The sequence below is a fragment of the Xiphophorus couchianus genome, chromosome 9 (assembly GCF_001444195.1).
Source record: "Xiphophorus couchianus chromosome 9, X_couchianus-1.0, whole genome shotgun sequence".
NCBI classification, from domain to species: Eukaryota; Metazoa; Chordata; class Actinopteri; order Cyprinodontiformes; family Poeciliidae; genus Xiphophorus; species Xiphophorus couchianus.
This window is the reverse complement of record NC_040236.1, coordinates 22645488-22659289: the sequence shown is the minus strand read 5'-3', so window position 1 is coordinate 22659289 and position 13802 is coordinate 22645488. Positions and strand designations below refer to the sequence as shown.

Below are 13802 nucleotides of genomic sequence, written 5' to 3'. Positions count from 1 at the left end.
CGTGTGACGTACCTTGCGTCAGGTTGAAGGAGCTGTTGGGTCCAAAAGCAGAGAAAGAGTTGTCAGACTTGTAGTTTGGACTGCTGGCCGTGTTGATTGGACTCCATAATCCAGAGCTTCAGGAGGAAAGGGAGAAAAAAAAGAAAAGAGAAGAAGAAAATTAGGAATGGCGTGTAGATGCTTCCGACTGAATGTATGTTTTTTTTCTCTCTCTCCGTACCTGTCTGAGCTGTCGCTTTCCACTGACATCATGTTGGCCAGAGTCTTGGATTGGTTGTCGCCATTACCCGGACCAGAGCCGCCTGCAGAGAACATCTAACCTTACTGCTTACTGCTAACCTTACTTCAGCCATCACTGACTCATAGATTCATTTAGTGGAAACACTCAAAATGAGAAAAAACAAACAAACATGTTTTTCACACACACACACACACACAAAAACAAAACTTTTAGCATCACACCGGTTTGTATACAGCAGCACTGGCATCGCGGCAGCACACGACTCATCAAAAGTTGAGTTTGTCATTCAAAATAGTTGAATCTGTTGCTCTTCTGTAAAACCTCAAGACTGCATTTTCCCAAAAACTCAGCATTTATGCGTAGCCGCTTCCAAATACAACACACTTACCCATGTGTGATATTAATTGAATTTCTTATTTAATGGAAACACCGCAATTGCGAAATTGTGGTTTTTCCCGATATCAGCGGAGTACAGAAAAAGTTCTGCAGGCATTTGCAACGGAAACGCAGCTGCAGTTAGGGCTGAGGTATCAAACTCGGTGCAAACTCACCTGGGCTTTTGTCGTAACCTGCGGCCACAGCGGCGAAGGTGGGGTTGCCGTTCTTGCCTGGAAGTGGCGCTCCTGCAGACGGCTTATTTCCCGGGGCCTTTTTCTGGTTCAGCTCGCTGGGGAAACAAAACAAAGGCAAATCTTTAGAAGCATTATCAAACTAATCCACCTTATTCATAAAGCAGCTTGTACAACGTTACGCAGAAGTTGACCCAACTCATGGCGGCAAGAAGACAATTAATAGCTACATTATTGATGAAAACTACAACAGCGTTAATGGGTTTCGTATCCTGTGGGATACTGAAAATTCACATGCTGTAGACCAGAGGGCCATCAACCACCTGCACTTCACATCGCTGGATACGTTTAAAAACAAACTAACGCAGGTATACAAAGTTCAAAATGGCGGACCGCATGGACAAAGACATACATTGTGAGGTATGAGTTGTTATTTTTTATATACATGCTGATGTGAGAGGACTTGCTTTTGTAAAAGGTTGTTCTTTAAGAGTGATTTATTATATATATTTTCAAAAAAAAAAAAGAATTACATTTAAACAGCTTACATAACGAGATGTGAAGTGTCTGTATCCTGGGGGAGACGTTGCCCAGTTAGGGGTACAATAGAAGAACAGTTACACTCAAGGTTTCTTTTATTTTCAGTCATTAAGTTTATAGATAATCGCTATTCAAGCAGTGCTTAAGCTTTATTTTACCCTCAAATGTACGTAGATTATTTTATTTTATTGTGTATTATGTATATTTTCAGGATATTTTGGTGCAGATTTTCTAAGGGTAGAGGAAGACTGATCCTTGTACTGAGTCAGGTTCTGGTTCTGCTGGAGGTTTCTTCCTGTTAAAGGAGAGTTTTACCAATCCACTGTCACTACATGCATGCTGAATAAGAATGACTTGAATGACTTCAATTGAATTTTTTTTAAACAAACGTCTCAAGTCAGTTAATTGTTGCTACATAAATTGAATTGATACCAATTTGTGGTATTTGTTTTTACATTTTCAAATGCAAAACATACAAAAACAAGGTAGATTCATGCTTACAATATTTTAAAATTTGTTTCATAACTTATTACAAACATGCAAAAGTGTAATGTTTTTTATACCCCAAACGCCTAGATACATCAGAAAATAGTAATGAAATAATTTTCAAATATAAAAATATGTGTCTGCTCATTAAGGCGTTATGATGCGGTTCATTTGTTCATGCACATCAACATGTTTCATCCCACTCTATTCACATTTAATTGTGCAGAAAACGTGATTATCTGAATGAATCAAACGTTTTCTAAGTAACCACCGTATTTGCAGACGGCGTCGAATATAAAGGCAGTTTGTGGAAAACACAAAAGCAAACAGGCACAGAGAGAAAACTTTAGGAAAAGACCAAAGTTATCAGCCACCATTAGCAGTCTGTGAACCAAGGCAATACGCTCAGCTCTCCCTCTCACTACCAGTTATTAAAGAGAAAGCAACAAGTAAAAGGGGCTGAAGCTGAGGAGGAGATAATGTGCAGGGCAGAGTGGATGAAATGGCTTCTTCAGAAGCTAAACTGATATAAAAGGAGCATCAGGATGTGGCAACACAGAAATACAAGTCTGCTAATACAGGAAGTGGTCAGTGAGGCTTCGGTGTGGGTTTGTCTTTCTACAGATCGCTGCTTTGTGTGCCATATGAAGCTGGGTTTTGTTTCTGACGTCTTTTCTCAGAGTAGTTCTGTTTGTTTAGGTTCCTTAAAAAGTTTTCCTGGAGACACTTTGCCACAAACGTTATTTTTACATCTACAGTGACGTTTTTTTTGCTCTTCTTTACAAAACCGTTTAAGCTCAGTCAGATTTTATGGAGAACATCCCTGAACGTAAAGTTTCACGTCTTGCCACCGATTCTCGACTGTTGATTTAGGTCTGGCCTTTGACTAGGCCATTCGAGGAGCTTTCATTTATGGTGAAATTTCTAGTAATAAGAGTTCTGATTTATTGCGATCTTGATCAATTTCAGTTATTGATGGTACATGAAAAACGCAACCTTTGATTTTGTGGGAAATGTTAGTTTTTGCTATTTTCTCCAATGTTTCTTCTAGGAACGCATCAATAATGATTAGCTAATTCAAACGCATGATTAAATGCAGTTTCTTTGTGATGATTAGATGATGTTACTAGCTGTGTTTCCATTAACCATAAAATTGAGCAAATTGAAATTGTGAAAATAATTTCCATGTGGCACAATAATAAAAATTGTGCCACATGGAAACATGGCAACAAAAACGTACGTTTTTTGTTAACATTCTGCACGAGGATGATGGTTTTTTGGAAAATACGTATTTGGAAAACTGCAATGGAAACACCTTTTTCACATAAGAGTCACATGATCTACAACTGGATGTTACTACTGGCAGAAACGACAAAGGCGACAGGGAGTAGGAGGATGATGATTTTTTTTTCATATAATGTGCAGTTTTCTCAGAAAAAGTTGTGCCTTTTGAATGTGTTAAATCCATAGCTCTTCTGAAAAAGCATCTGCTACAATTTCAAGTAGCCACCACCAAGTATGAGGTTTGTGGCTTCAATGCCTGAATCAGACAGTAATGTCTCCTCTGAACACCGTAATTGCGAAATTGTGGTTTTTTTCCCCCCACGTTAGCGGAATATGGGCAAAGATTTATTGCACATTGGTAGTGGAAACGCAGCCGGCCACGGACCTGGTGCTGTTCAGCACGCTGCTGTAGGTGCCTCGGGACAGTAAGCTGGGCGAAGTGGGCGGAGGGGAGCAGGTCCCCGCGGTGGCCGACCGCTTCAGGAAAGGATCTGCGTTCAACGTCTGCAGGGAGATCTGCTGGAGGCTGTCTGCTTCTGAACGTGGGAAAAAAGAAAAAAGAAAAGCGGTGAGTGATTTGGAACTTGAATTCCGACTCTAGGAACGATCCGGACAGTTTCCAGTGTGCGCTCACGCATGCTGTTGATAGGAAGAGGGATGTCCCACTCTGGAGGAGCGTAGTCCTTCTCTCCCTCTGAGCTGCTGCTGTGGCCCAGCTCCGGGACGGAGGAGCTCAACGACAGCTTGGCTAAAAGCAGGGGCCGCCCGTCGTCCGGCTTCCCGTCTACTGTTGAAGAAACGAAAACGGGTCACCAAAGTAATCCCAAAGGAAACCGGGAGCAGAATGCGAACGCTCGGAACGCACTTCTTTGTTTCTGCGCCGGCCTCGTCTTTGAGATGAGGGGGTGAAGAGCTTTGGACGCGAAGCTCCTGCGCTGCTTGTTTTCCAGCGGCGTTACGTATGGAAGCTCCAGAGAACTGCAGCGATAAAGATTTGTCAAACATAAACCAACGAAAGCAAACTCATTTTAGTAAAAAAAACAAAATAAAACAAATCAAACCTGGATTTCTCTGTTTGAGTCTCTTTCTTTGCAGCTTCTTGTTTTCTTTCTTTGGGTTTGCTTGAGAAATTTGAAGTTTCCTCTTTTGTCTTCCCAGGAGTTGTCGTCCTCCCTTTCTTTTTCACTGGTTCCTATCAGAAATTATGCATTTAAGTGGCTTTATAAAAATATTCACACTGAAATTGAGACTGTATTGTAGTACTCCAATGAAAAAATCCCAACTAATTTCTAGTTGAAATATTTTAGTTTTGTTCTTTTTCCAGTGTACCAATTTAGAAGTAGTGCTGATTTCACTGGCAGATTATTTCACTTATAACATGGAAAAATGTCTTGTTGTATATGAAATAATCTACCAGTGAAACTAGTTCTTCTTAAAATCAATATTAAAGGATTATTTGCTTAAAACAAGCTCATATATTTTGCTGAAAAGTTACCTGTAAGTCTTCTGCCTTGTTTCAAGTCTATTAAGATATTTACAGTAGAAACTAGAGAAAAAACATCCGTGGTAAGAGTTTGTGTTTTTCTGACGTACCTCTTTGAGGTTTGTCTCCACGTCTGGGTTTGAGGTCTCTGTGGTGGTGGAGGAGCTGTCGTCGTTGTCTGCCAGGTTGTCTTTCAGCTCGTCTCCCTGAGTCTTTAATCTGGGCTTTTTCTCCTTTTCTTCCTTCTTTCTCAGCGCTTTTGTTTTTGAACGCTGCTTCCCTTTGGATTCTAACACTGGAGACAAAACAACCACGGTTTTTAAACACCAGCGGAGCCGAGCCGGCTGACATCGAATCGCGTCTGGAAGACGGTACCTTTGCTTTGAGCGGATCGAGAGCTCTGGTCCTGTAGAGCCTCGGCGGCCAGCGACTCTGGGCGATCGAGGTCGTTGTCCATGGCTCCTAAGAGGCTGGAGTACTCTGGATCCTCCTGCAACGACGACCCGGGCGAACTTTGACCTGGGAGGTCCAGCTGTTTGCTGTTGCGAGCCTTCCGATTAACCAGCTGGCAGGGGGCTGGCGGACCGTCCTGGCCGGAGGCTGAGCTCGCTTTGGGCAGCTGAGATGGAGCCGCTGGCACAGACGGGCGGCTGAAGGGCATCCTGGGCCTCTTGTCTTGGCTGTCGGGTTCCAGTAAGTTCCGGCTGCTCTGTCGACCTCCGACCCTCGCCGCGCCGTTGCTGGATGGGTAAAACCCCCTGGAGTTCTGGGACGAGTCGCTGTAGTCACTAAACCAGGTGGGAACAGAGAAATCAGATTAGTTGTGGGGCTGAAAAGTTTAATCGATGATTGAAATAATCATCAAGTAAAGGAGCAAAGACTCTAAATCATACCATTTGCTGGAAAAAACAACAACTCAATCTTTGTCTGTAAATCTGTTCTACCCAAAAGTGTTCAAGTTTAAGCTTCACTTGGTTCAAATTCTGTCAAAGTCCAGTTATTAATTGGTCATTGAAAAATAGTCAACAGATCAGTCTGCACTGTATTGAGGTAAAGTGAAGCTGGAAGGGCTTATTTCAGTATTTATTCAGCTTTGCTACATTACTGTACTTTAGACAACAAAATGTTCATTTTCTTATTTAGAAAAAGTAATCGATATTATTTGCACTTTTTCTATTTACATATTTTTTATATTGTATAAAATAAGCTTAGGTGGTTTAATAAAAAAATCTGCAGAATGTGGCATTTTAAAAAATCTGATTAATTAACTAATAGTCAGAATAATCGATTACTTGATTGTAGCCCTAGTCGGTTGTTGCTCAACCTAATTTGCTGTCTCTTAAAAGTTTTATTTTATGTTCGTCACCGAAATAAAACCTTTAACAGCTATTCATGATACAAAGCTAACTTTACTGATATTCAGATCTAAATCTGATTGACAGATGCAGGTTCAAAGTTCACAGAAGTTTGGGTGGCCTTTAAATTCACAAGGACGCACTGCTTTTAGTAAATGACTAAAAGAAATCCCAATAAAACACAGTAAAGGTTTCAGTTTTAAGGGATGCGAATTACTTCTGCAAAGCAATGTAAAAGTTTTAAAGTAAGAACTGCTTCCAAATTATTAGGTTACATTTTAGTTGTTTAAAAACTGAACATGAAAACGGTCAGAAGTTGATCCAAAGGAAAGCTTGAAACAAGCTTCTTCATGGCACACCGACCGGAATGCAAATTAATACAGATAAGAAGCTTAATTTGACCGAGCAAAGCTTTACTTTGAGATAATATATACAAATCACCTCACCGGCTGCCGATAGGTACCAGTACCAGATATGGTCACAGTGGTTAGGCACAGACACTAAACCACAACCCAGAGTCCACAGGAGATTTTCCCTACGTACAAGAGGCCTTAAAACACAAACTGTGATTGAACTTATGACATTTTTTAAGGTCTAAATAACAGATCTACAACAGAGTATTAGGGCCATTGTTGATATAAGATTTAAAAAAAAAACAACAGCTGAATGAATAAAAGAAATGGCATATTTAAATCAAAGAGCAGAAATTTTGAGATCTTAGAAATTTTCCAGAATAATGAAATTAAACTTCTGGGTTTCAAAAGTCAAACATTTGCTGGAAAAAACAAAATGTGAGAAATTATCTCACATTTTCGACTTGTGAAACTCAGAAATGTCCTTGTTTTTTCTATATACGTTCTGAGACTAATCTCAAAATTCAGAGTTTTTTCTAGCAAATTGTCGATTTTCAACCTCAGAAATTTCCTTGGTTGTTTCTAGGAATTTTCAGAGTTTTTTTTGGCAGAAATTCACTCCCTTTTCTTCTCCTCTATCTATACACTGGCCATAATACACCGTTGGACAGATCAGATTTTTCCTGCATTTAACATATTGTACATTTTGTGGACTCAAAGTGAAGAGAAGTGAATTTAATGCCTGTAGAAGTAACAGGCCAGGATATCTGAGTGTTGTAGGACATCATTGTCCACATCTGAGCGGGTGTGGCCAGTAATGAGCCTATAATCAGTGTTCTTTGTAGACATGGGGACACACCCGTTTCTCTTTGGGAGCCAAACTCCACCGCCTGACCCACAGAAATATGCAACTAAATCACCCAGTCATGACTGGAGATATTCTCTTCAAAGGCACAGCTCTTGCTTGGATGCATGAAATCCTGCAGCTGAGATTGGCTATTACAAGAGTACGATTTGGATTTGTGAGATTTTTTCATTTATTGATAAAATACTGTAGTGAAGACATTTTTTATTTCCTGTCACGTACTTTAAATCTCTGTGAATTTGGACAATTTCCCTGAGGTTAAACGGCCTCCCCGTCTCCATGCTAGAGTTGGACTCCACCGAGACGCGTCTCTTGAAAGGCTCCCAGATGCTCTGCGCCTCCAGGTAGGCGGTGACTATCACCAACAGAAACATGGAGCTGCAAAGACAAGAGACGGGGGGGAAACGCATGAGTCGTCCGCGAAGGCCCAAAGTAAAAGTCATCTGACGCTCTTACCTCATGACGACGGACACTATGATGTAGAGCTCGAGCTCCCAGCTGGGTCGGGGCAGGGTTTCGGCGCAGGCGGCCAGCATGTGGTAGGGCAGAGAGGCGTTCAGGACGAACACGAACTCCGAGCCGCCCCGCGTCACCAGTTTCAGCTCCCGGATCACTCGGGACGAGGTGAAGTCGGGTGTAAACCTGAAGCAGAAACGGAACCGAAACTCACCCGTCTGCATCCTTTTGGGCTACGAATGATGGCGAACTGAGCCGTATGTCGCTCACTCCTGACTATTCAGAAGTTTCAACATTTATTCGCTTTCAGAATGAAATGGAGTCGCCACGGTAACATCAACAAATGGAATGCAACTGCCTAGATGCACGGTTTTGGTTGGCCGTCAAAACTCATTTTCATTTTGAGCCTCATCAGGATCATGAATGTTCTTAAAGGGCCGGTTGTGCCCGAATGGATTGATAAAACTCATTAAAGAGCGGTTAAATTTTTAATAGAGAGCCATTTCTTAAAATTAAATATTGAAAGGTCTTTCACATTGTCCCTCCAGGATTGTTTTTGTGATTTCTACACAATCAAAATCTCTGATTCTGTGGAGCTAATTTAGAAATATTTGCAAGGAAGAATGCAATATCTGTCCTTATTTATGACGTTAAATTTGACATGATCAATTTTGCTGTATGATAAATTTTCCAAATAATTATGGCAATAAACGATAATGTTGTTTTGAGAGCATTTTCCGAATAAAATCTTAATAAAAGGTATGATATTGTACCTTTAACCTCTCAAAGACCAATAAACTTGAATTTTGTACAGAACACAGATATTTTAAATATCCAAAATAAAACACAACAAGCAAAAACAATAAATAAAATGGAAACAGAAACCACACACAACCATTAAAAAGATGGATTCTGAAGTCTCTATTAACAAAACTGGCCTTTAAAAATATGGAAATTATTGAGCTCATTCTAACTTGGTATGCGATTACCGTAAGTGATTAATTGCGACAGGCTTAAATGAGACTTTGTTAATCGCCAACTCGATCACAGACAGTAACTTGGCATCAAGTAATAGAGAGGAAGTAGTGAAATAAAAGTAAGAAATACCACCAACCACAGGTGGGAGTTAGCGATCACTTAAATGGGGTGTTTTCAATAATGTTTTGCAGAAAATTTGCAATAAAGTCAGAGTTACGTATTAGCGTGAAAGAATGCGAGGGTTTGTTGATTTTCCATGAATTTCCACAATTGTGGAATCATGACAAACTGGCGGGTCTGGTAGATTTGATGTCTGGAGTGTAGAGGTCCACATGAAAAAAGATACTGCGGGCCAGATTTGGCCCCTGCGCCTTGCTTTTGTTACATGTGTCCCCACGGGTAAAATCAGTACGCTTCAAATGATTAATTTAACAGTTTTTAAATTATGTGTGTAGTACATATGGCCCTTTAAGTTGGAAACAAGGTGTGCAGGACATGATAAACATGCCAGAAGCAGAGACTTTAACAAAACATCCATTATATTCATTACACCTGTTTACCCACATAGAATGGTCAAAATGATTGTTAAAAAGACAATTACATTTCATTAGTCTGAATAAAGCCTCACCAATATAATGCAATCTGTTTGAAACAGACCACAACATGGATGGCTGAGTAAGATGTAAAGTAAAATATTAATAACTTAAAAAACAAGCAGATTATTTTTTCTTGTTTGCCAGTGTAAGAGTAAGACAGTTTTGATCACTCACAGTATGACGATGTCTTTTGAAGCATTCGGCTTAAGTGCAAACTCCTGACAGTTGAGAACTTTGAATCCATATCCTTCGCAAGCTCGGCCGTTGATTTCTGCCGATTTGATGGTGATCGGGAGCTGTCCAGTGTTCTCCACTCTGACGGTTCTCTTGAGAGTAAAGTTTGGCTCCTTAACTTTTATTTCTGGAACACGGAACGGATCGAAGGTTAATAAAAATAAAACAAAACACAAAATAGAAAAAGCTGTTTTATTCCAACTCTGTTTGGGAAAGAGCCACGGCTAATTGCTTTAGAGCTAAAGAAACAGTGTTTTTCCATCACACGCTTGCCCTTCCTCCCAGTCACTTTCTGACTCAAAAGTTGGTGTTTGTTTTTCGACCAACCCAGTTTGCTCTGATTGGTTAAAAACGAAGCCGGCCCAGTCAGGTGCCTTCCCTTTGTTTAAACCTGCCAAACTAGCCGTACGGCAGAGACTACTCAGATGTGTCTTTATGGAGACACATCTCCTTATGTGAAGGGAGAAAAAGCCTGGACAACGATGAAGGCGCCTCAAGCTCTCCAGGGTCACTGTGTTCAGTTGTATATGCATCTCAGAGGCAGGGATCTGGTAGTGCAGCCACAGCTTTTAACAGCTTTGTTGCCCTTTTAAATTCAAACCACATATTTAGAGTTGATATAAAAGTCTCTGACTTTGGGCTTAACTGGTTTTATAATAGGGATGAAACGATTAATTGTGATTAATTGATTACTGACATGATTGTCAACTAATTTAGTAATCGATTAATCGTTAACTGGAATATAGACTTTTAAAAAGGACATTTGTGATACATTTTTCAACCATAAATGGGGAAAAAGAACATCTCTTTTCCCCATATTTCACTTTAAATAGAGCTGAAACGAATAATCAGGATGAATCGGAATAAATTATTAAAATAATCATCAACTAATTTAGTAATGGATTTTTAGTACAGTATACAGACTGCAAAAAAGACTATTTGCTGAAAGAACAACACACTCAGAGCAGTAAGTAAACCAAAACAGAACAAAAACATACATGACTTTTGTATTTAGGATGAAAAATCTTTGTCTGTAAATTATGTTTCCCCAAAACTCCTCAAGTGGAATAGTATTAGCTTCACCTGGTTTAAATTTTCTTAATAAAAAAAGAAATCACCCATTAATCAACTTTTGCTATCCGATTATTAATTGGTTAATTAAAAAATAAATTACCCCTACGTCTTTTTTGTTAAGTCAAGCAGTTTTTAACATGTGGATGAAATATTTCTTTAGCTGCAGATGCATCAGTACAAATGATCAAACGTTCACTAAAGGAATGTTACTGCATTGCATTTTATTTTCTCATATAATGAAGGAATTGAATTGTTTAATTGCATCTGTCAATGTATTGCAAATATTGTGTAAGAAAGGCCGAATGAAAAATCTGGAGAAAGTGCCAAATTTTTTAAACCCGATTAATCAATTAACCGTCAGAATAATCGATTACTAAATAAATGTTTAGTTACAGCCCTACTTTATCACCACAGATAAGATATTAAAGACCTATAAGTGTTAGGTTGTGCGTCTTTAGCGCATTATCTGCCTTCATTCTTTGTATTTGATCAAACGTGCGTGAAAAGAGACGCCTGTCTGCCGACGCTCCTAAGTCCCGGTCCACCTGCCGTTTCACTATGACAACATTTATATCGAGTTATTGCAGAACTACTCACACTACCGCTTGAACTTTTCCACATATTGTCAGATTTCACCTATGAGTAACCAAGCACCCTGAATGCAGCTGTTAGTGTATTTCTAATATTGTATAAAAGCAGAAGGTGACGGCAGAATCATGCTGTGGGAATGCTTGGAATACATTTGTAAGTCACTGTGGATGTACAATTGAGCAGTTCGTTTTTTTAAACACCTTGTTTAAACATTCATGAAAATCATGAGCTCATTTTCATTCAAAGGGACTTTCGCACAACGCACAACACATTTATACAAGTACTTCTAAGTACTTTTCACGAACTTAGAAATAATAAGTCCTTGTCATGTTGTCTATAATCACTAATACTCCATAGATATTTATGCCGCCTGACTCCTAATGTTTGTTTTCTTTAACTACCGTAATCATTATTTTTGTAATTGATTATTCCATTTTTCTCACAATTGGATTAAAAAACTATCAAATTCTTTCACGATCACTAAAGCCTTTCGCATACAATTGTAGAAATACATTAAAATATACAAATGAGTTTTATTGCTTGAAATGCAATAACTTTAGAGAACACTTGATCGTTTGAAGCTAATGATGCATTTGCAGCGAAAAGGAAGTAAATAATTCTAACATGAAAAACTCAACCCTTTCTGCTCGATTAAACATTTCTACAGATTGTGGCTGATTATTTTTTTTTTTTTTTTTAGGTTAAATAGTTAATAATTGGAAAGCAAAATGTGATTAATGTTTATTTTTTATTTATTTATAGAATTTGAACCAGGCAAAGCTAAAATTATGCCACTGAAAGAGTTCTGGGTAGAACATGATTACAGACAAAGAAGGTATTTTTTTTATGTTAAATGCAAAATGTATCTATTTCCGGTACTTTGAGCAAATGTCCTTTTTCCCCCAATTTGTATTGGGGAAAAAATACAAACAACTAATCAAATTAATTGATGATTATTCTAATAATCAACTCATCATGATTAAATCAATGAATCATTTCAGCCCCAGTTTTCTTAATTAAAGTGAAATATGGGGAAAACATATTTCAGATTTTTTCAGAAGAAGGAACCATTTCAGGAACTTTGGTAAATAAATCCAAGAGACTTTGAAGCCTTTAACTTGCATTACACACTCAGCAGGGGAGGTAACGGGTTAATCGTTCCACAGTGTCAGATTCCATGTAACTCTCTCTCAGTTTCACTCCCAGAGATCCGAACGTACTTTCTGTGCAGTCTTTCAGCAGCGCCTCCGTCATCTTGAACCTCAGCGAGCTGCCCTGCCCTGGAGGCTTCCCCGCCACCTTCAGGCTCTCCGTCGTGCCGCGTCCGTGGAGCACGATCGTGTCGATCACAGTCAGGTTGTTCCTGAACGCATTCCCAAAGCATCCCGTGGATAAACATGCCACTGTATTTAGTGAGGCCACAGCTCTCTGGACCTTAGTAGATACTTTTACCTGACTATGAGAAGGGAGGAGACGCTGTGGTTTCTGACGGGCGTGAACCTCACGCTGAATGACTTCACTTCCCCAGGCAGCAGCATGAGATTGTAGACAAAGGGTCTGGTTGAGCCTTCGACAAACCCCGAGCTGCTCTTTATTAGGGACGTCTGCCACACAAACAAGAGAGGCTGTTAGCTGCTAACAGGTTGCACATGCTGCCTCAGCAGTGCTATGGTTAGCAGGAGGGAAGCCAGTAGATAATGCAGCGCTCACTTGGTTTCTATGAACCTGGAACTCGAATGTGCTTGTGTCAATGTTGATACTGGACAAATTTCCCAATGGCAACCTGAATGTTTAGAGAACAGACAATGAGTTAGAGAAATGGTCAGAGAATAGATCCTGTAGAGTTGAAAGGATTTGTCACCTGTCGGCCAGCTTTCCAGAAAACACAGAGGGGTTGGGAAGAAGCGCCAGCGGGAGAACTTGGACGTAGACGGGGACATCTGCAGGGTTCTGCAGGATCACCTCCTCGTCCTGCATTGCAACAGAAACATGAACTTCCTTCATTTCGAATACGCTAAAAGATAATCCTGCGTGTGTGTCATGAAACGGAGGGCTTTAACTCACAGAGGAGCTGTTTGTGCTGGTCAGGGGGAACATAATTCTCTGTGAGGAGTTGACGAGTGAAGGCCAGGTCAAATGGGCCGTGACTTTAGCTTCGATGTTCTTCTGGAGGTTCGTGTTGACTTCAAAGATGGCTTCGATTCTTCAGGGGGAAAAAAGGGAGAACATTTATGTTTTTCAGCAAGAATAGTAAGACTCAAACCTAGTAAAAGGTGTTTTCCCAGTTTTCTGGGGCTATTCTTTTACCCCGCATCGTTTAATTTCAGAAAACTGAACCTTCAGGATGGAGTTGTGTCTGGATTACCATTTCGTGATGGCTGAATAGTGCAAACATGTTGTTTCAGTCAGGCCTGTCACCACAATAAATTTTGATGGAAGCGAGTGTTAGCAGCTGGTTACCAGTAGCTTTACCAGTCTTGAGTCACAGAACGCAGTGAGCAAAGATATTTGTGCACGACTCAAACCTTTAGCTGACACAAACTTCCAGCTAGAGAACATCCTACATAGAATGACAGTAAATAGTCCTGTGATGACTAAAGACCTGTGATTAATATATTTAAGTCTGACTTACATTTTTTTTTTAATGTATGCAAGAGATTTTAAGGGATTAATTTTAGATGAATTAATTTAAGACTA

General features: G+C 39.8%; 1 protein-coding gene across 2 annotated transcripts in view; it reads right to left on the bottom strand.

Annotated features, from left to right (window-relative positions):
* The window catches only part of tmem131 (transmembrane protein 131), a 38302-nt gene that overhangs the window by 1517 nt on the left and 22983 nt on the right, over positions 1-13802 (bottom strand). Inside the window, exons 23-39 of one of the 2 annotated variants that reach the window (XM_028028621.1) lie at positions 13170-13308; positions 12967-13076; positions 12816-12888; positions 12558-12709; positions 12326-12468; positions 9381-9567; positions 7633-7818; positions 7399-7554; positions 4979-5391; positions 4714-4898; positions 4182-4312; positions 3986-4098; positions 3755-3907; positions 3506-3656; positions 793-908; positions 221-302; positions 13-116 (exon numbers count right to left, since the gene is read on the bottom strand). In XM_028028621.1, coding sequence (XP_027884422.1) covers positions 13-116; positions 221-302; positions 793-908; positions 3506-3656; positions 3755-3907; positions 3986-4098; positions 4182-4312; positions 4714-4898; positions 4979-5391; positions 7399-7554; positions 7633-7818; positions 9381-9567; positions 12326-12468; positions 12558-12709; positions 12816-12888; positions 12967-13076; positions 13170-13308 — 2594 coding nt within the window. The remainder of the gene's footprint in view (positions 1-12; positions 117-220; positions 303-792; positions 909-3505; positions 3657-3754; positions 3908-3985; positions 4099-4181; positions 4313-4713; positions 4899-4978; positions 5392-7398; positions 7555-7632; positions 7819-9380; positions 9568-12325; positions 12469-12557; positions 12710-12815; positions 12889-12966; positions 13077-13169; positions 13309-13802) is intronic. The other variant, XM_028028622.1, reaches the window with a different exon arrangement.